Source organism: Lepisosteus platostomus, chromosome 2 (genome assembly GCF_059453375.1).
Source record: "Lepisosteus platostomus isolate fLepPlt1 chromosome 2, fLepPlt1.hap1, whole genome shotgun sequence".
Lineage (NCBI taxonomy): Eukaryota > Metazoa > Chordata > Actinopteri > Semionotiformes > Lepisosteidae > Lepisosteus > Lepisosteus platostomus.
Genome location: NC_142612.1, coordinates 77,780,534 through 77,800,123, shown reverse-complemented (window position 1 = coordinate 77,800,123; position 19,590 = coordinate 77,780,534). Strand labels below are relative to the sequence as shown.

Below are 19,590 nucleotides of genomic sequence, written 5' to 3'. Positions count from 1 at the left end.
CAATTGAATTAAAGAAGTCAGACTGACTCGGGGGTAAATAAAGGGGTCTGTGTGGGAATCAGTGTCTGCGGTAGACAAAAAAAAGTGTTTTTGTGTGGTTCGTTCGTCAATCACTTCTGAAATGCCATTATTAGCATTTTTATTATTAGGTCTATTTGTTTTGACAACCGCGAGAGCTATGATTCGTTGTTTTTGCTTTGATTATTGTTTAAACTTATGTTAAATTGCTTTAATTACCTTTCTCGAGAACTGCCCCCCCCTTTTAAAAGCATGTTGTCCGAATTTAAGACGGCCGCAGAATTACGCTACATTACCTCCTGTAGTTGTGACACAAATGTTGCCTCGCATGGTCGCACAGGCGATCAAGTTCTCGTGTCTGATAAGCTTTTTGTGTAGAAATACCTAAAATGGAACAATTAAACCTCTTTATACCATGGCGTGTAAGTTCCCAGAAATGATTGCTTTTTTTTTTTCTTATAAGAAAACCCCCCGAAGAAAACCGCTTTTGTTGTGACGATTTGTGAATTTACTGTAAGAGTCTGGAGACTAAAAGAGTCTGCAGGTTTACAGTACTTTCTGTGTGATGTCTAGTACGTCCGTTAGGTGGCGCTTGATGCCTAGAACTTGTTCTGAAACACGGACGCTTGGAAAACTTCAACTTTTGTTCCACTGTGCTTTAGACTTCGCTGGCGTGACGTTGGGCTGTAACTCTGGACGTAGACGTTATCTGTTGTGATTAGTTCTGGTGTGGGCTGTTTAATTGCACTTCATGTCGTTGAGTTAGCCCGTCTCCGTGTACTGTACACTGCGGTGCTTGAACTTGGTTGGATACCGCGTCTCCTCCTCCTCCTCCTCGTTTTCTTGCGGTCTCATTTTCTTATTGCTCTCCCAGTAGTGCGTAGGGTTCAAGAGGGAGCGAGGAGCAAAGCCGGTGAATCTAGCAGAAAGGGGCTGCTCGTCACCCGGTATTTGTGAAATCGCGCACTGCATCCAGGATTTGCAAAGCTAAATCAGACAAGGTCCGGATCACGCAAAGATCGGAAAGTGGGATTGGACGCGTACAGTAGTTCGGGACAGAGCAGTGAACAAAATGACGCGATTGCGCAGCAAAACAAACAGCAAGGTAAGTACTGTACATGTAGCTGGATTTCTTGTCTTTTTAATGATTAACCTCTACTCCGCTAAGGAACTGCTTTCGCAGTTCTAGAAAATAATTGGAACTTAAGTTATCTCGTTTCCTTTTGCTACCCATCGCGCGTCAAACGTCTGTTTGATCAACACTTTGGTTTTTCTAGCCTTATGTATGTATTTTTTTTTCTAGTCGCCTTAGTGCACGATCCGATGTGAAGTTCGGCAAAGATCAGTGATGAAACAGAAAGGGCGGCGCAAGTAGTGTTTAATCATTTTTTTTCCAAAATCATTTCTGCCAGGCGCTGCAGCACGTATCGGAGGAGTTGTAATGTGAGCGTCTTTCCTTATGCGATTCCCTGAGACTCACTGTCCTCTCTCGGGAATAACGCGCCATGGAAGCGGGGAACGAGGTGGACTTATCCAACAATAATATCGCCCCTCTGTGGAAGAGGAGATCTGCAAGCCAGAATGGTTCAAGGGACCACGGCAAAGCCAAGCCCAGGCCTCTGAGCTACCAGATCGACGGGGTCCTGATGACGGATTTCCCAGTGGAGGACCCGTGTTCCTTTACCCTGACGCAGCCGGCAGAAAACATCCCGTCTCCAGGAGGCGCGGTGGTCTTGAAACACGTGCTGAACAGACCCACCCGCAAGGCGCGAGTGGTCAGGAGCATCAGCATCGGCCACCTGTCCAATGGCAAGCTTGCGCTGCCCAAACGCAAGCCGGAGGTGGACAGGCGGGCGGGGAGCTGGGCCCCTGGAGCTGCGGGCGCCGCCGAGAGCGGGGGGGCCCGGCCCGGCTGTCAGGAGAAGAGCCCCTCCTGCCAGAAAACAAAGGCACCCCAGAAGCGGCTGTCCAGCCCCGTGACGCTGACGTCACAGAGGGACCAGATCGTCTTCAGTTCGAGCCCGGGCCCCCCGCCGGTCAGGAAGGACACCGCCGCGCCCAGCGCCAGCCCCAGCCCCAGCGCCAGCCTCGCAGCCCCGTCTTGCTGCCCGCCCGGGTCTCCTGAGAAAGAGGGGGACCGCTCCCCTGTGTCTCCTCCCGGGGAGAGGCAGGTGCTCCACAGGGCGTCCTCCGGAGCTGCCCAGAGCCCCGACTCTCCCACGTCTCCTGCCGTAGTCCTGAGCACCCACAGCCCCGCGGCTCTCAAGATGGGGACGCAGCAGCTTATCCCCAAGGGGCTGGCGTCGGAGGTCAAGCTGGCCAAGAGCCACAGCCACAGCCTGCTGGAGCCCACCAAGCGGGCGCTGCGGGCCCTCAGCCTGGTGGAGATGGGCTCGGGGGCCCTCTTCGGCGTGGGAGACGCGGACGGGGGGGGCGACCCGGACCTCGAGAGCCCCGGCACCCTCAGGCGGGGGCTGAGGTCCACCTCCTACAGGCGGGCCGTGGTCAGCGGCATCGACGCGGACGCCGGGGCCCCCGCCAGTCCACTGAGGGCCAACCACCTGTCGCAGCCCAACCTGAGAGCCGTGGAGGAAGACAAGGAGAGATTCTCCACGCTGGGAAAGGGAAAAGTAGGTCCACCGTGTTGTTCATGGAATCCCGAGTGGTGTCAGAGGGCTGTTTTAGACCACGTCTTCTTTAAGAAAATAAAGAGAAGCATATTTATCCTTATTAGCATTCGTTGTACATATGAATTTACATATGAGGTTTAAATTTCCTTTGGAACTGGGTGCAAACTGGCACTGGTAGTTGATTTAAAGTTCGAGTACACTTCTGTGACCAAATGATAGTAGGAAAATTGGTCCGTTCGACTAACTGACAAAATAGCATTTATGCAGTAAGCCTAATGAACCAGTGAAAACCTAAGGATAAAATGAAAAGTTATACTGAAATCCACGACATGCCTTACAATAAACCCATCCTATTGATCTTTTTCCATGTTCCCAAAAGAAGAAGGGGCTGCCAATACAGGGAACTTTCGACAGTGAAGGTAAGCAGAGCCGTCTGATCTTTTCACTGGCATGTGGGATTGGAAGTTCCTGAGTTCAGGTGCTCACTCCTAAGCAGGGAGATCTGGGGCTTTCTGCTAGTTTCCAGTTTCACGCTGTCTTCATCCCTGCCATGACCTGAAGCACAATCTTGAGAACATCTCATTTATCTCCTCCTTACAATACCTCCTATTGTGCTGCAACTGGGTTAATCATTTTGTTAAAAAAAAGGCAGTAGAGCATTCTAGGAAATAAACCACAAAGTTAAGGTCATTTTTAGAGACCTTTTGTAATGTATCCCAGAGGGTGTTTTTTTGTTAGTGACCTCTGTATGCAAATTGGAGTTTCTGTGTGAAGTGCCTGACAAATGTTTTAAGCCTTTCACAAACATCCTATGGTAAAAACAGTATCGGGTGAAAACAGTATCAGGAAGGGGTTATCTGATACTGTTTTCACCTGAATGTGGCTACACAGCCCTGCAAATGTGACCTTAGCTCTTGGAGATGAGTACCGACAGGTGTGTATGTTTCTAGTTCATAGTGGTAAAGTGTAGCTAATGTCAGATCCATGTTTAACTAGAAATGTTCTGTGTTTATTTCCGAATGGATATGGGCTTGTGCAAAACTGGTGGAATTTAGAACTTGCAGTGCTTGTGCTGTTGTGGGAGTGTTTTACTTACTTTTCCTATCAAAACTGTGCTTTCATATTTACTGAAATTCCTCCCATAGTATTTGTTGCAAATTACTCAATCCTTCAGGCAAAGAGTTATGAGCTGATATTATATATGATATGTAACATCAGTAGTTTGTAGAATATGCAGTCTTTTAAGATCTTAATTCCCTCAAGCAATATTTCAAGATAGGTTTAACAAATAATGAAAATAATAGACGAGACCTGGTAAAAAGGGCATAATTCCCTTCTCACACATCCAAGTTTTTTTAACTTTTCTAATTCAAATAAATCAAAGCTCATGTTAGTCTTGATTTGTATTGGTCATAAATAGATTTTGGAAGTCTAAACGTTACTAAATTGGTAATATCTGCATACTACTGTGTGTTTCAGAGGAAGAGGTTCTGTATCAGAACTACAAGGAGAAGGCTTTGCACAATGATTCTGATGAGGATGCAGAGCCTAAGGAGCAGAAGTCAGATGACAGGATTGTTGTGCAGTATAAACCATTACGATCCATGTGGAGCCAGCTCACAGTGGTAAGCAGACATCCCTGTTCAAATACTTGTGTCTTGTGGTCATCAACAGAGTGCACATGCAGCAATGATGAAGAATGCAAAAAGCCATTCATGTTTTCCAGTGCTGCTGTGGTGCCATTTCTTGAACCATCTCTTTTGATAGCTTCTGAATAAAACAGGTGCAGTCTGGCACAATAGATTCCCTATTTGTTCTGTGTTTCTGTCGCCGCTGCTATGAATACTACTGCTACTAAAAAAGCACATACAGTAGGATGTCGGGATTAGGAGTGACTCTGAGTACTTAGCAGAGCAGTATCGCCAAACATGGAGGAATTGTCTTGTTTCCCAAATGGTAAATGATAAATACTGTATCAGTGTTAGTACCTGCATCCAGGCTTGCAGAACACGCACTGCAGGGCTGGACAGACAGACATTGTTTTCCATTTTATTTTTCACTGGTTGACACATATATTATTATAATTACAATATTAGATATTGACATTTCATTTTAAATATAGGAATGCACAGTAACTATTTATTTAAGGATCAGATTGATTCTGGATTATGCTGTAATTAGAAATTCCATTCCATTGGCTCACTATAAACAGATACACAGACTGCAGTGATTTTCCAAAGATGTGATGCTCTTAGATTTGTAACTCTCCTGCCAAAACTTGGTTTCCTTTCCAGTGAAAAACAAACAACAGCACAAATACAAACAAAGCATTCAGCAAGGGGCACTTCCATGAATGAAACAATTACTTTATTGTTGGAACAATTCGACATTCAGGGGTAGTGAATGCTGACAGAATGAAATTTCATAGGATTTCCAGTTTTAGTTGAGCGTGTTGTGTCGTCCTTCCAGTTCCTGTTTTTGCCAAGTTTAAGCAGGCGCATGAATGTATGAATAGTTGTGGATTGTTCTCAAGACGGACAAATTAATGATGTTAGATGGTCCTCTTCTGTGTATTTGCTGGCTTACAAACAGCCCGTTTGGGGAAGTAAAGCAGTCAATGGTATTTCAAGGCTACTCACTTAGACAGCTCCTACAGTAGCTGCTACTGCTACAGTGCATTTTGTAATCACTGAATATATCATTAACTGCAGAGACAGTCAAAGCATTCAGATAAAATACTAGATTTACATTATGCAACAACTGTGTTATGTTAGATAAATGAAACGTTAATATTACAATCTTAAAATAATGGTGTTGTCTGTGCTTAAATTTGGCTCTTTTGAGATTTATGGGTTTGTTGTTTGTTATTTTAAAATAAAGGAACTGTAATAACATCTTTGAAGGTACAGCTTGATTGATTGTATGGCACTAACGACAGTTGTGGTGTGTTTTAAAAAACACATTTTCGGAAGTCTTTTTTTGTTCTGTTTGTTTAAGCGTCACAGCTTGGAAAGATGGACCCCGTTTCTGTTTCCAGGGATACGAGAACCATTGAAAAACAACACGTTGGATTTTTGAAGTACTGTGCATGCCAGGGGTTTAGAAAAACTCTGTTCAGTTCAGCACAGATCTCAACTGATCATATGGGCTCCAGACATTTGATAAAGCTTTATGGAAATAATTTTTCGATTGTTACATGCTCGCATTACCTGGTAATGATCTTGCTTTTCTTGGATAAAGAAATAGTGGAATAGATTTTGCAATGTAAGTTTAACATAACATACTTCCTTAAAAGGGTGAATGTTATTTTATCTGATAAATCATTTAACTTGCCAAACCTAGGATATCTAAAAATATCAGCTAGATTTTAAATATTCTATATAAAGAATTATATATATATAATTTAGTTGCAGGGCTAAGACCATTTGCAGTACACGTCTTAATTTGTTGTAGTACAATACCAATATCCTATAAATGAAACTCCATCAATCCATCCATCAACTTCAAAGTTGTATTTCAGAGTGGTTGAAGTTCAGGGAGAGAGATAAGAGGAAATTTAAAAACACACACTTGTATCATGGAAACGTTGCATGTTTTGTATATCTAGTTGTCTCGAGTGTATGGTTTTAATTACTTCTTGTTTCATTTGTGTTTTAATGATGTAATCGCAAATAAGAGGATAACTTGGATCTTGAAAATTCCTGGAATCTTTACCAGCAGTCGTAGGATCCTGAATTCTGGTGTCCTTCCAAGAACAAAGTGTGATTACAAGAAACCTCATTTGGAGTTCCTGTTCTGTATGTAGTGCGGTGGTGTACTGGGTCACAGAGAATCTCTGGTATGTTACTAGAACTGTGTACTGTGCCTGGAGCTGTGCGATTGTCATTCCAAGAAACCTCACTACTTACAGAACTGCGTGTCTCCTACTCACTTCTTGCAAAGCTTTAAGTGTGAAAGGCGGAGCATGGAATAAACTCTCTCGCCCTTCTTGTGTTGCTCTAATGAATGTCTGGTGCTAATGAATGCACACCTCTCAGCTCCATTGATTTGGACTTTGTCTGCCTGAGGAAGCAGGTGTTTGAAGAGCAAATCTGGAAGCCACACTGATAGTTCTGGGCTTCCTTCTTTACAAGCAACAAACAATGTAAAAGAGTCTGGGTCAAGCATGAGGACAGACGTACCCACAGCTATTGAAACTATGATAATCCCCCAATATCGCTGGGTTGGTCACCCGGGAATCCTAAAGAAAGCACCAGAGGAGAACAGTAGAAGCTTTTCGGTGACATGGTCAACGCAGACATGAAGAAAAGTTATATCAAAATCACCTTGTGGGAGACTACAGCTCTGGGCTGAACCAGGTGGAAGAAGAATACCTGGGCAGGAAGCTAGTACTTTGAAACCCAGCGACGTCTAAATGAGGAAGCAAGGTCAAAGTATCGAAGAGCACACACCCTGACCAGAATACACAGTGCGTGACTAGATCTCTCCCGAGACCACTCCTGCTCAGCTTGCTCAGCCTCAGGAGAGTTCACTGATCTCACATTGGCCTGATCGGTCACCTTTGTGTTCATGGCACGCTGACTCAGGAGGCACAGCCAGTGTTTGATGAGGGCACTTAAGCGCTCTAAGGCCAAACAGCACACAGGGCGTGTTCTGCAATTCCACAAACCTGAACAAAAAAAAACACCAAGCACTATTATATGCAGTTGTTCAAACACTCTCTGACATTTATCAGATTCAGGCTGCAAAAAAAAATGTACTGGTTAATTAATCTGTGCCTGGGGCCTATTGTGTGTTTTTGGACAGACAGCTGAAGTATGCACAGTAGACTGAAACACAGATATTACCATTTATAGTACGAACCTGTTTGTTTCTGCTAGTTCTGATTTCAGTAGAATGTTTGCAGAGTTCCAGTCGGCAAAATTAAGGTTTTATGATAACCTGCTACAATGGTGACTTTTGAAAGCTGATTGACTCTCTCTTGGGAGTTTACTGCACTCGTTTTGAAGCTTGGTCTTTTCATTCTTTGCGCTGTCCTGTTTTTTTTTTTCCTAAATCTAATTAAAAGAATTCAAGGATAACTGAAAATATACCAGCAAAAGGATTTCACGTTTCTGGTCTTGCAGAACGCACGATGAAACAAAAAAATTCAATACTTGAAACATGATAGTGAAAATATTGGTTCTACACCTTCACAGGATTAGGGACTGTAACTCTGCATCTGATCTATTCTGTAGGGCACCTTCATTTAGTTGGGTGATACTTTTATCTGAAACAGCTTTTAGAAATCTGGGCATTTTACTCAGGCACTTTGAGTGAAGTGTCTCGGTGAAGGATACAACACCTGCATTCTTAGCCTCCTGTTTTAGTTTTAAATCCTAAGGCCTAACCACTACTCCACAGCTGCTTGGTGGATTTTGTCTGGGTTTCTGTGTATCTCAGATATCCATGCATAATGTGCTGGCATTTTTTGGATGGATATTTTTTGTTAAAAGACATAACTCGGTTCGAGGTGTTGTGATCACCGATGAGTCGCAACATGAATTGGGAGAAAGGTTAAAGGTCACGGAGAAAAATGAAGTGCTGTGAAGAACAGAATTCCTGAATTGTTACTGTGTGTCATCAGGCTTTAATTGCTTAGGAACGAAGCCTTTTGACAAATAATTTAAAGAAATTGCAGTGGGAAATTGAATATTTCTAGCTGTTGTCTGTTGAATCTCAGTGGTTAGCCAGAATGTAAATGGGATGTTGCTTTTTCCAGGTGAAGAAGAGCGGAATATTAGACAGAACAAGCCAGGAAGAAAAGAAGAGACAAGAGGTAGGAGATCTTTAGTTCTCATGTATTTCTCCATTCAAAAGTCAGCTGGATCCAGGATAAGTTTTCTTCCTTCCTATAATGAATGATCCATCTGTCACAACATCCTAGCTGGACACTTTAAGAGAGGCGAGGAAAGCACAGAAAAAGATGAATTCCAGCCCAATCTCAACTCCTCCTGTCACTGGCCTTCTCTCATTGGAGACATGCTGGTTTGTTTACGTGTGAGGAAACTGGCCTTAATAGCTTTTTTTCTCTCTGATGCACGTTGTGCCGATTACACAGGCTTGACATGTCCTGGCCCGAGCCAGGCCCACGCATGCTTGGCTTATCTGGTCAATTCAGATTTCTAGCTTTCTGAACTGACACAGAGCCAGTGGAAGGGAGTGCAGTGCAACACACACACACACAAACACAAACAAATCTTCTAAATGTTGAGGGCTAATCTGTGCATAAGACTTAGCGCACTGAGGCCTGTTCATGAAGTTTGTCATAGGGGTATATGTGCGTTTAATAAGAATCCATTCTTTGCCATGGATATATCCCGAGCTGATAAATGGCAGCTAAATGAGTGTGGAATTCAACAAGCAAAATGAAAAATAGTAAAACCTTTTCTGTTACATATCTATTATATGTTTATTAAGTAATATTTTAGATTTATTGTACCTATTTCTGCTCTATCATCAAGAAAAAAGGCCTTAAAAATAAAGATGCTGTCCAGTAATTTAATAACAGATAAACAGTGAGGAAGGCTCTACAGCTGAAATGTTGACGTTTTTCATTATTTATATGTATTTAGTAGAAGTAACGCTAACTTGCTCCTTAAAAATTGGTGTGTGTCCATTTCAGGCTATTTTTGAAGTTATTTCGTCTGAACACTCTTATCTGCACAGTCTGGAAATTTTGATTCGGATGTTTAAGAACTCCAGCGAACTAAGCGAGACAATGACTAAGACTGAAAATCATCACCTCTTTTCCAACATCAGTGATGTCTGTGAGGCTAGCAAAAAGTAAGTTTTTTTCTTTTTTCTTTTCCTTTGGGAATATCTGAAAAAAGTATATAAAAAAACAATTGATGTTTGAATATAGATTTTTGTCTAATCTCAAACTTCACTCTGCCAAGCTTTAATGTTGACATCCATAAAATTTCTTGAAAGACATGCTACCCACTACACAGTTATTAATAACGATTAAATGGGTTGTTTTTTATCGTTGTGTTTTTGCCCTCAGGTTGATTAAGTGACGTAGTTGTGGCTTGCCCCTTGTGGAGGATTTGCATGAAAAAATAGGTGTCTCTGAACACAGAATATTCACTGGTACTCACTCAATTTACACTTTCAGTAAATACAGAGTTTATTTTATAGAGAGCATCAGTAATAAAACAAAAAAACAAAGCCAACCACACCTGTTTTTTGTAGGGTTTGATAAATTAAGAAGTATAAAACGGTGATGAAGCCGTGTGCTGTTATTTAATTCCTCCTCCTGGTATGAAAGGTATTAAGCTCTCATTTTCCACAGTCTTTTCTGAGATTTTTCTTATCTGAAACACAACTGAAATGATACTAACAACACACTAAAGCGGGACAAATCATCAAAAAACAGGAAATAAAAAAGTGTTAAGATAAGGGAAACATGTAGCTAACAGGGGCTTTTCAATATTATACACGGTGCTAGCCTGACAGTACAGTATATTACTCCTCGTTCACTGTTTCTTGTCCTGGTTGCAAGTGATTCGTTGTGCAGTCTGGCAGTGCTGGGTCTTATCCGGGTGAGGCAGAATCACAGCAGCACAAGAACAGTGATGACAGATCTAACGCAGACTGAGGTGTAGGGTTTGTATCAGCTGCACAAGAGAGAATGTTCCTCAGGAAAGAAAAGCTTCTCAGCCGCAAAAGTTTTAGCAGTAATGAAGACTGGGGGGGGAGGGAGTTTCAGTTTTAGTTTTCACATCTGGTAAATCTGAACGAAAATCCCATGAATTCCTACAGAACACCTAATTACTTTGGCTAAAGGCTATAACCCGGAGTTCTCCGAGTTCTTGGGAAGAATATTATTTCAGCATAGGAAGAGGTACAGTAAGTGGAGAAAAGCTTTACAGAGAAACATGCACATCAACCTCAGATCCTCTCTTGATTTTATTTCTGTTCCAAAGTGAATGTTTCACATTTTGATTCATTTACATTTTATAGTTCATTGAAGGGTCACTGCCCTTTTTTACTTAAACTGAGCAAGTTAAATCTGTCTGAAATCCATAAGGAAGTTTACTGAAATTAAGCAATCGTCAGTCCATTATAATTAGATAGAGGGTGACTAGTTTACAGCTCTGTGCTAAATCTTTTCTGTTCATAACGTGAGCAGTGTTTCATCTTTGGATTTATAAAGATTGGCACACGGTGTCTGTGCGTGGCCGTGGCCTGAGTCAGACTGTTCGTTTTGTTTCGGTGGGTACACGCTGTATCTTCGCTGGAAGCCTTTTGAAATGGACTGCTGTGGCAAATGGGAGCATAATCATTGAGTCTGTAATGTTTTTTTTTTTAATTCCCATGTGTTTCGAATGTCAGATGAAGCCCATATTAAAACCGGCAATGAAGCGAACACGGAAGACACAATGGCTGTGTATACAGGGCTGTCACCCATCTCCATGGCTATGGCACTGTGGGTTTTACCCAGCACAGCAGTTCAAAGTAACAGCAGTATGGGCCTCTGCTCTAATTGTGCTGGTTAATAATGAACTGATTAAATAACTTAAGACTTCAGTTTGCTGTAGTGTACTGTGCATTTTAAGCTAAAAGATGCTTGAATTTCTATCTAAATAAATGGATACTCATACTACACATTTTCCTTGTATACTTTGCCATTCAACCCCATAAACATTATTTATGCATGATTCTCTTAAAGCATAAAAACACATCCCACATTCCTCTCCAGGGCTTAGTTCTGTAGACTAAATTGCGCCCAGTGCTTTCATCAGTACAGAAATTAGGCATGTGAATGAAACGCTACCAGTATCAAACATGGAAAAAATAACCAGTTTAATTCTTTTATTATGAAACAAGTCTTGTCCTAGGTAGATCTTTCCAGTTATTTGCTGTACTTTTGTCTATTTCCATTTGACAGAAAACGAAGTTGCTCAATAATAATAGTTTGTTTTCTGGAGCTACTTGGCACAGTGGACATGCCGGGAGAATGAAACCAAATGATTGTCCCTCCGTGCTCTCGGTTAGAATGTGGGCGCTCATGCTGTATTTTGGGGTCGAGGAAGGAACCTCCTGTTAAAACCACAGGCCAGCCCAGAAGCAGCGCAGGTCACATACAGGGGTCCTTACAAACCCCTCATTGTTCCACTGTGGTAACAGCCAGCAACATTCCAGCCAGGCATTCACAGCTCGTGTTGGCTTAGCTGCTGTCAATGGAAAGGGAAGACGTCCACTGAATCCCCCGCCTTTTCGAATGCACTGTGTTCCTCCTACTGTATGGAGTCTTTGTTAGTTATTATGAAGAACTCACTGCTGCTCTATACAGAATCAAAAGACGGCCAGCAAGAACAACCACACCACTGTACTTCCTCCCCAAAAGAGAAGGTTTCATTGTTTCTCGTGTGTTCAGACCCATTTATTGTCAGAGTTTAATATCACGGGCCTTGTCTTACCAGAACAGATTGTCCTTTTGAGAATGAACTTGCTTGGTTATCTCCAGTGAGTCTGACGTGTCAGAAGTTCGATTGGAGACGCCGGGGTGGTAGTCGTTGTGTTGGGGATTGTTAAAAGATGTTTTTTCTGATTGTTTTGTTTGGGGGTAACGTGGAAATGAAGAGAGTGATCCTGTCCTCTGATCTGCCCCAGATTTGCAAAATAATATTAGCCACAGTGTTGTGGTAATTGATGTAGGATTGTGAATTTATCCTGAAAGGCATTAAAAATGCTGCAGATGAGTACTGGTGCTAATAGCAATTAGAACCCATTGGGAAAGGTCTGAGAACCTTGTTTAACTTTGTTTTGCGAATGTGTTTTATGTCTGAGGCAGTAATGATGTATGAGAAAGGAAGACTGCCAGTTGGTTACAGCGATTGATTAAAGCATCGTCTGTGCAGGAATGGCATGTTTGTTTTTTTTCTCACAGTGCAAAAGGGTTTTTGAAATGATGGTATATTTGTGTCATGCAGTGATGTATGGGATCCTTGAACAAGAAATCTGTTGAAGCGCTAGAGTTGTGTTGGAGTACTTTGTTGACTCTTAGTAGATGTAGCGCCAGATCAACATAACGCCCTGGCAGGCAGTTCTTTGTTTAGAATATAGTATTTCTGTGCATTTTCGTTTTGGTGAATGCAACTAATTCCGAACACAAATGGACTGAACTTTTACATGCATTTAAAATGTTAGATTTGTTTTAAGCTTTAAATATCTGTCAATGCACAATGCAACAGTGCACATGATTGTGTTTTTTGGACTGTTGTCTTTGGGATGGGGGGCACAATGAGGGCAGGAGGTTTTGCATCCTTGCTCAACTGTTACTACATTTGGGGAGGTCTTGTCACAGGTGATTCTCTTCATGGTTGAGAGATAGTGAAGCTTTGCCAGAACATTTCTTTTTTTTTTGCTGAAAGGTCCGCTCTACTCATACCAGAATGATGTCATACCTGTCAACCGTAGCTCAAGGACTGATTCTCCTCAAATCCAAAGTAATGTTCTTTCCCTGTGTAGACTTGTAGGAATCTGTTCTTTTGGAGCTGACTGTCGTTTTTAACATAGGTGAAGTGGCAGTTTCTGTCTGAAAGAAAATATCAGCTTTTCTTTTGTCAAGACTTGAAGAATTTTTTTCACTAAACAAAAAAGAATTAATCATAATCCATTCTGATTACCTTTCTACTAGAGTATCATGGATCTAAAAACTGTGCCTTCGGGAATTAACCTGGTGTAGCTTGGATGAGGCGTTAAGGAAAGAATTACTATTTCTTCTTGCAGTCAATTTTCTGTAAATAATTAAACATTTCCCCAAGGCAAACTTCTGTAAGGGATATAATCAGTAATACTGAAAGTCATGCTTGTTAAAGTGAAGTATTTGCCCATCTAAGCAGAGGTTCTATACATGAACCCATAACTTTTAAATGTTTTTTCAACAGAATACCATTTTTTTAAATATATGTATATTGAAGGAGTTTTGCACTGACCTGGAAAAGACCATTGAGACACAAAACAATTATTCTGTCCCAAGTAATTTAATTGTACCAGTGAATACAGAAAAGACAAACAGGATAATGAGATTCCACTGCTAGAGTCAACTACAGACTTGCTGTTGTTGGAGTCACCACTTATACTTGTTTACAAAATAAGGAAATGTTTCGGTAGATGAAAAAGGTGATGAGACTTGCATTAAGAAGATATAACAACAATTGTCATCTTATGGGTCTTTGGATGCATTCTAAGGAGGTGAGGATGAATTGAAAGCCTTTTGAAAAGCACTGACTTACAGTAACACAGAACAAAAATACATTATCCACTTAAGAACCTTTTCTGAATTCTTTGGAAACAAAGAACCTGTCATACTGGTCCAGCTACTTACATACTTAGAGTATCACATTTCTGAAATAGTTTTATTCAAAATTAAAGATAATTGTTGAGTCATAGTCCTGTAAGAAAGCATTCTGGTAAGGTAATGTAGTTGTGCAATGTGGTTTACAATTCATATAAAGAAATGAAGCAATTGAGAGAGATCTAATTCCTCCAGCAACACTTTGTTCTCAAAGGTCTTGGCAAGGTGAATATTCTGTCAACAGTGCGCTGGACCCCACCCTTGTACTAAACAGATGGTGAGAAGGAAAGGGCAGCCCAGGAGAGAGCCCAGCTACAGCACATTTTTAAAGATCATGAATTGGAAAGAGCAGATTAATAAGTGATCTTTGCGAAAGAAGATTGAGATAGACTGATTATTTCACAAGAAACCTTTTTTAGGGGTTTATAATGCTCATTAAAAAATTACGAAGCATAAATGCACACATTTTATTTGACTGTTTTAAATACAAATTAGCATGGCAAATATGAGCAGCTCTCCCCATATCCCCGTATTCTGTCAGCTCTGTAGTGATGCAGTAAAAAAAAACAATTACAGTAAGGGAAATGCATTACGTTGCAGTGTCTCTCTGATTATATTTTGCTGAGGCTTCATTTCGTTTTCATAATGAAAGGCTCCTGCTCCAGAGCTTTTGATTAATCATTACCTTAGGAATTACAGTGCGCTGTTTCCCAGCTTGATCTGCAGCTGTAACAGTTTTGTAGCAGACACTTTCACTGTCCCTTCACTTCATTGTAGTTACCAAAGGAAGATTAATGTTATTCTCTACAAATTGGGAATTGATAAAAATATGAATATTTTGTTCCTTATATATATGTGATCTGTGTAAATTCTTAAAGAAAATAATAATTTACTTAATGCCTTTTTTTGGGTGGTTTGCCATGTTGCTGGTTTTGCACATCCGAGCCAACCATTGTGATAGTAGACAGAAAGACCAGACCACAGGATGATTGTGTTAATGTCATTAATTTGCAATGTGCAGTATGTGTTGTTGGCAGGGATCACTGTGTTCCATAGTTGAAATGCGCGTATTAGTATCCATCCTCCAAACTACTTAAAACTGCTCCAGAAATCATTACTACTCTCATCCGTACTTCATTGCTTAAGACTAACACACCAGAGGGTGTGGCCTAGCCTACAAAGGCAGAATGTTGCAGGGTGAGATGAAACAGAAACATTCTTCATCACATACAAAGCTTAGGGCTATTGAACTACTGTACATGGATTCTTACATTTTCATAGCCACTGTGTACAGTCTTCTTTATTTTGTATTTGCTCAATCATCCCTGCATGTATGACATTTTTTTAGTTGTGTTGAGATAAAAACAAAAGTTTGAGCGTGGCTCAGGATGGTTGATGTCTTGTATCTTTACTACGTTTTATTCTGGTTAGGTGATGTCTTCATCTGCTCAGAGTGCTGTGGCACTGTGCTGTTCAGCAGTTCAGAGATTCACAGTCCCCCGTTCTTGCCAGTCTTCCTATGCTGTCGAAACAAAGTTATTGTTTAGGTTCATAGCTGAGCTTCTTTTTTTTTCTTTTTTTTGGGAAAAAATGTGAGCTCAGCATTTCAAGGATCTGCATGGCACGTGCTCTCAGCTGGCTTCCAGTGGCCTTTTAAAAACTGCTTTTACTGTATCCCTTCCTGCTCATGGCCATTAGCCAGATCTTTGTCCACAGATGGATTGCTGCTGTTATTTCCTAGACCCAAGGGAAGTAATATCTTTTTGTTTCAGGATAATGACACTGCTAAGTAGTATAATGATAAAGAACACATACACTGTGGGCTCCAGGGTATCGTAATTAACAGTACTCCCCAAACAGGCGACAGCGCAGTGGCTCCTGTGTAATTCCACCTACAGTAGATATTAATCCAAGGTTACACAGTGCAGGGCTGCCTTCTTAACAATACAATCGTAAGGGAGGCACTCATTGATTAGACCCTTTTTTAAATGATGGAATCTGTTCCTGGAACGCACTGAACATGTATTTAATGTCAGCATTCCATTGCTGTCTTCAGCAGGCTCTTTTCTTTGTTTTGTAAATGGCCGTTTATTCACAGGGTGATTTCCAGTTGGCTCCATGTTTGAGCAATGTGAATTGCTTTGTTTGGATGTGATGAGAACCTCTTTTCAGTTGTGTAAATACAATGAAGATCGTCCTCCCATCACACTTTTAATGTGCTGCAGAAACACTGTTTTTTTTTCTTTCCTTCTTGCTTCCATTTGGATCGTGCCCAGGCAAAGACAGCCATAGAAACTAAGGGTCAGCATCTCATCAGGTACCAAAGATACTGTGCAATATAATACCTATAATGGACTATCTGTGATATTCAGACTAATTCATGTGTTTGCTCAGATTACTGTTGTCTATATCTGACTTTTGAACAATCTCATTCCTTATAACCTAATAAAGTGTGCATTTCATGTTGGGGGTAAACCAGACCTAGGCTTATCTCTTGGTTTTTTTTAATCGGCATCCAGACGAAGCTCCATGGACCAAATACCCTCTTCTCGTTTGTGACCGTCTTTGTGTTTCTCATTTAAAAACATAAGAAAAGTTCCAGATGAGAAGAGGCCATTGAGCCTGTCTGGTATTGCTTGGCTGCTGGTAATTAATTGATCCAAGAATCTCATCCATCTGTTTCTACAACGAAGCCGGGGTATCGGTTGCAGTAACAGGGCTGGGTTGTTTGTTCCAGACTCCCTTAACCCGTTATGTAAGAAAGTGCCTCCTCCTCTCAGTGTTTACACTTGCGTACAACCTCCATTACTGTCCTCTGGTTTGTGTTTCACTGCTGATTCGGAAGAAGGCCATTGGGTTCAGTTTTTCAAGGATTTTGATGACCTGAATCAGGTCTCCTTCAGATTTTCTGTTTTCAAGATGTTAAAGGCTCAGTTATGTTAGCCTGTAAGTAGGACTTGAAGTGTTTATTTAGATTAAATCTAACACACTTCAAAATCTGCTTCTCCCAGTGTCAGTGCTTGTTCTTCAAAACACTGAAACCTCTCATAACATCTAAAATGTGTTAAAGCTCTGATATTCCAAGACAAGACCTAAACCCCACAAGAATACTTTTTACTTCATCATCTCTAAAATACAGTAGGTTCTGAAGCCTAGCGCCTGCATGATTTGTCCTTTAAACTCTTTGACCTCCACTCACTTGAGCTGGAATTCTGTGGCTGGGGTGGCAGCTATCTGAGTGTATTATAAATTGACAAAATGCATTAGGATTCCCTTCAACATCGCACACACAAATTGAAGATTAAAAACAGGAATAAGAGGGTCACAGTCACCTTGTGAGAGGTCATGGTAGACACCACCCTGGAACTGCAGTGTTGTTAATAATGGAAACAGTTTATGGTTTCATTGAAAACAGTTGAAAAGTGATAGACTGTGAAAGACTCTCTGCACAGACAACAGGAAAAGCTTAAAAATCCTGTTTTATGTGACTTACCAATTTCCCACTTTTCAGCCTGCAAGTGGTGGAAAAGTAAAGCTTTGGCCTTGTATCATAAATTTATAAAAATCTGCTTGTCTTCCTTTCCATTTTCACAAATTGTCACCAGAAAACAAAAGTCCTTCTCTCTAATTTACATGGTTGTGATTATCCAGGCGAGTGTCATTTTTATTTGTGCTGATGGGATCTAGTTTTGCATGTAGAAGCCAATATTTTCTCCTTATCTTCAGATTCAGTCTTGAAATAAAAGAAAAATGATCCCATGCCGAGTCTGGACTGCTTTACTTAATGTATTGTCTCTGGAGTTTCCTATAATTATTTGTTTGACATTTCCTGCTCTTTTTGAAGGTTCTTTAAAGAGCTGGAGGACAGGCATCAACAGAATATTGTCATTGATGACATCAGCGACATTGTTGAAAAACATGCCATGTCGACCTTTGACCCCTATGTGACATACTGTTCCAATGAAGTTTACCAGCAACGGACTCTGCAGAAGCTTCTGTAAGCTCTACACCCTTGTCTCTGCAGGCTGCTAAGCCACTGCATGAAAGCAGCATTTGTCCATGTGATTTTGAAATAAATAAATGGCAGCAGAGAACAAGATAACAGGTCTGACAGTCAGATGCTCTTTTGTCAATAGTCTGGGACAAGCAGGTTACAGTAGAATCTTAGATGTGTTAGCCTTATAAGTGCATTTAGAGGAAAGCACTTTTGCATTGGCTCTGTAGTAAAGATTGTATCAAACATCAAAGGTATAGTTAATAGGTTGGTAGGTTGATACATTTTTTCCAGTGTCATTTTGTTTAGAATGTTAATACCTGTACATTATCAAAGATTCATATGTCTTGTGAGCTCAGTTGTTTTGGAACTTTTTCTTTATGACACAGGACTAAAAACCCCTCCTTTAAGGAAGTGCTTTCCCGAATCGAGAGTCATCCCGACTGTAGGAACCTCCCGATGATCTCCTTCCTCATCCTGCCCATGCAGCGAGTCACCCGCCTGCCTCTCCTGATGGATGTGAGTTCCGCAGCTCTCAATGGTGTCTTGGGGCCCAGCTTCCCTACAGCTAGTCCGGCTTCACCTGCAGAAATGAAGAGGCAGCCTCACTGAAGACGGGGCTTTGGAGTCTGTTTTGGTGGTCCGGAAAACCCAGCAGTGTTCCCCCTGTGGCTCTAAAACAGAGAGTAGAGGCTCCCATATACTGTATGTGTGGGAAATCCAAAGGAAAATTCATAGGAACCATAAGAAAGCATACAAACAAGTGAGGGCTGTTTGTACCTTCTTTCAGGATTGACGATCTTGTGGCCGAAGTTGGCGTGGCCTTATAAAGCCTTATAAAGTTAAAAAGCATGGTCCAAAGTAGAGCGAGATTTCCGTGAATGTCTGACGTGTACTTGCGTTCCAGCTTTCGTTGCAGTTTCTCGTTTCCTTCACAATCCTCTGGTGCAGAGAGCACCTTTGCAAGTCCTGTGAGTCACTCTGTGTCTCCTCCACTATTAACTTCCCTCTTCCCAAGAGATGCTTGCCAAAGCCCAAGAGTTGCATGTAGACAGAATAATGGCTAGGACTGTGCACTGTGTAACTGTGGAACTGCAAGACTGTCCCAGGTGGAGCACTGCTGTTGTACCCTTGAACGGAGTGCTTCACTCAGATTGCTCCAGTAAAATTCCCAGTTGTGTAAACAGATATGAATGTAAGTTGCTTTGGATAAAGACATCAGTCAAATAAATTAATAGCATGTTGTAGTGTTGAGTTGAGAAATATTTTTGTGGTCTTCTTCTGGCCTTGTTACAGCTGAGATTTTCAACAGTTGTTTTATATCCTACAGTGTTGTATATTTTTGGAAGCTCAGACATCTTATTTGACAAAAAATATGTTAAACAGTTAAGAGAGAAACAGCTAAGATAGGATCTACAGATATTGGTTACAAATGCTTCTTTCCAAACTGAAAACACTTCATGCTTAACGTGGGTATTTTGAACTAATTTAATGTCTTGTGTTCCCATAAATGCCACAACAAATTGAAACCAATTTGAAAATATTCCAGGTTTCTAAACAATTAACATGTCTTTTGCCAGTTTCTCTTCATTCTCTTAAGTTTT

The 19,590-nt window shown here is 41.2% G+C and overlaps 1 protein-coding gene across 2 annotated transcripts in view; it reads left to right on the top strand.

The window, feature by feature from the left end:
* Positions 1-654: 654 nt before the first annotated feature.
* The window catches only part of LOC148677299 (rho guanine nucleotide exchange factor 26-like), a 40,370-nt gene continuing 21,434 nt past the window's right edge, over positions 655-19,590 (top strand). The window contains exons 1-8 of one of the 2 annotated variants that reach the window (XM_088620039.1): positions 655-1,123; positions 1,431-2,648; positions 3,031-3,067; positions 4,128-4,273; positions 8,410-8,466; positions 9,313-9,473; positions 17,837-17,989; positions 18,376-18,505. In XM_088620039.1, coding sequence (XP_088476165.1) covers positions 1,524-2,648; positions 3,031-3,067; positions 4,128-4,273; positions 8,410-8,466; positions 9,313-9,473; positions 17,837-17,989; positions 18,376-18,505 — 1,809 coding nt within the window. In that variant the 5' untranslated portion in view covers positions 655-1,123; positions 1,431-1,523. Of the gene's footprint in view, positions 1,124-1,430; positions 2,649-3,027; positions 3,068-4,127; positions 4,274-8,409; positions 8,467-9,312; positions 9,474-17,836; positions 17,990-18,375; positions 18,506-19,590 lie in introns of both variants that reach the window. The other variant, XM_088620037.1, reaches the window with a different exon arrangement.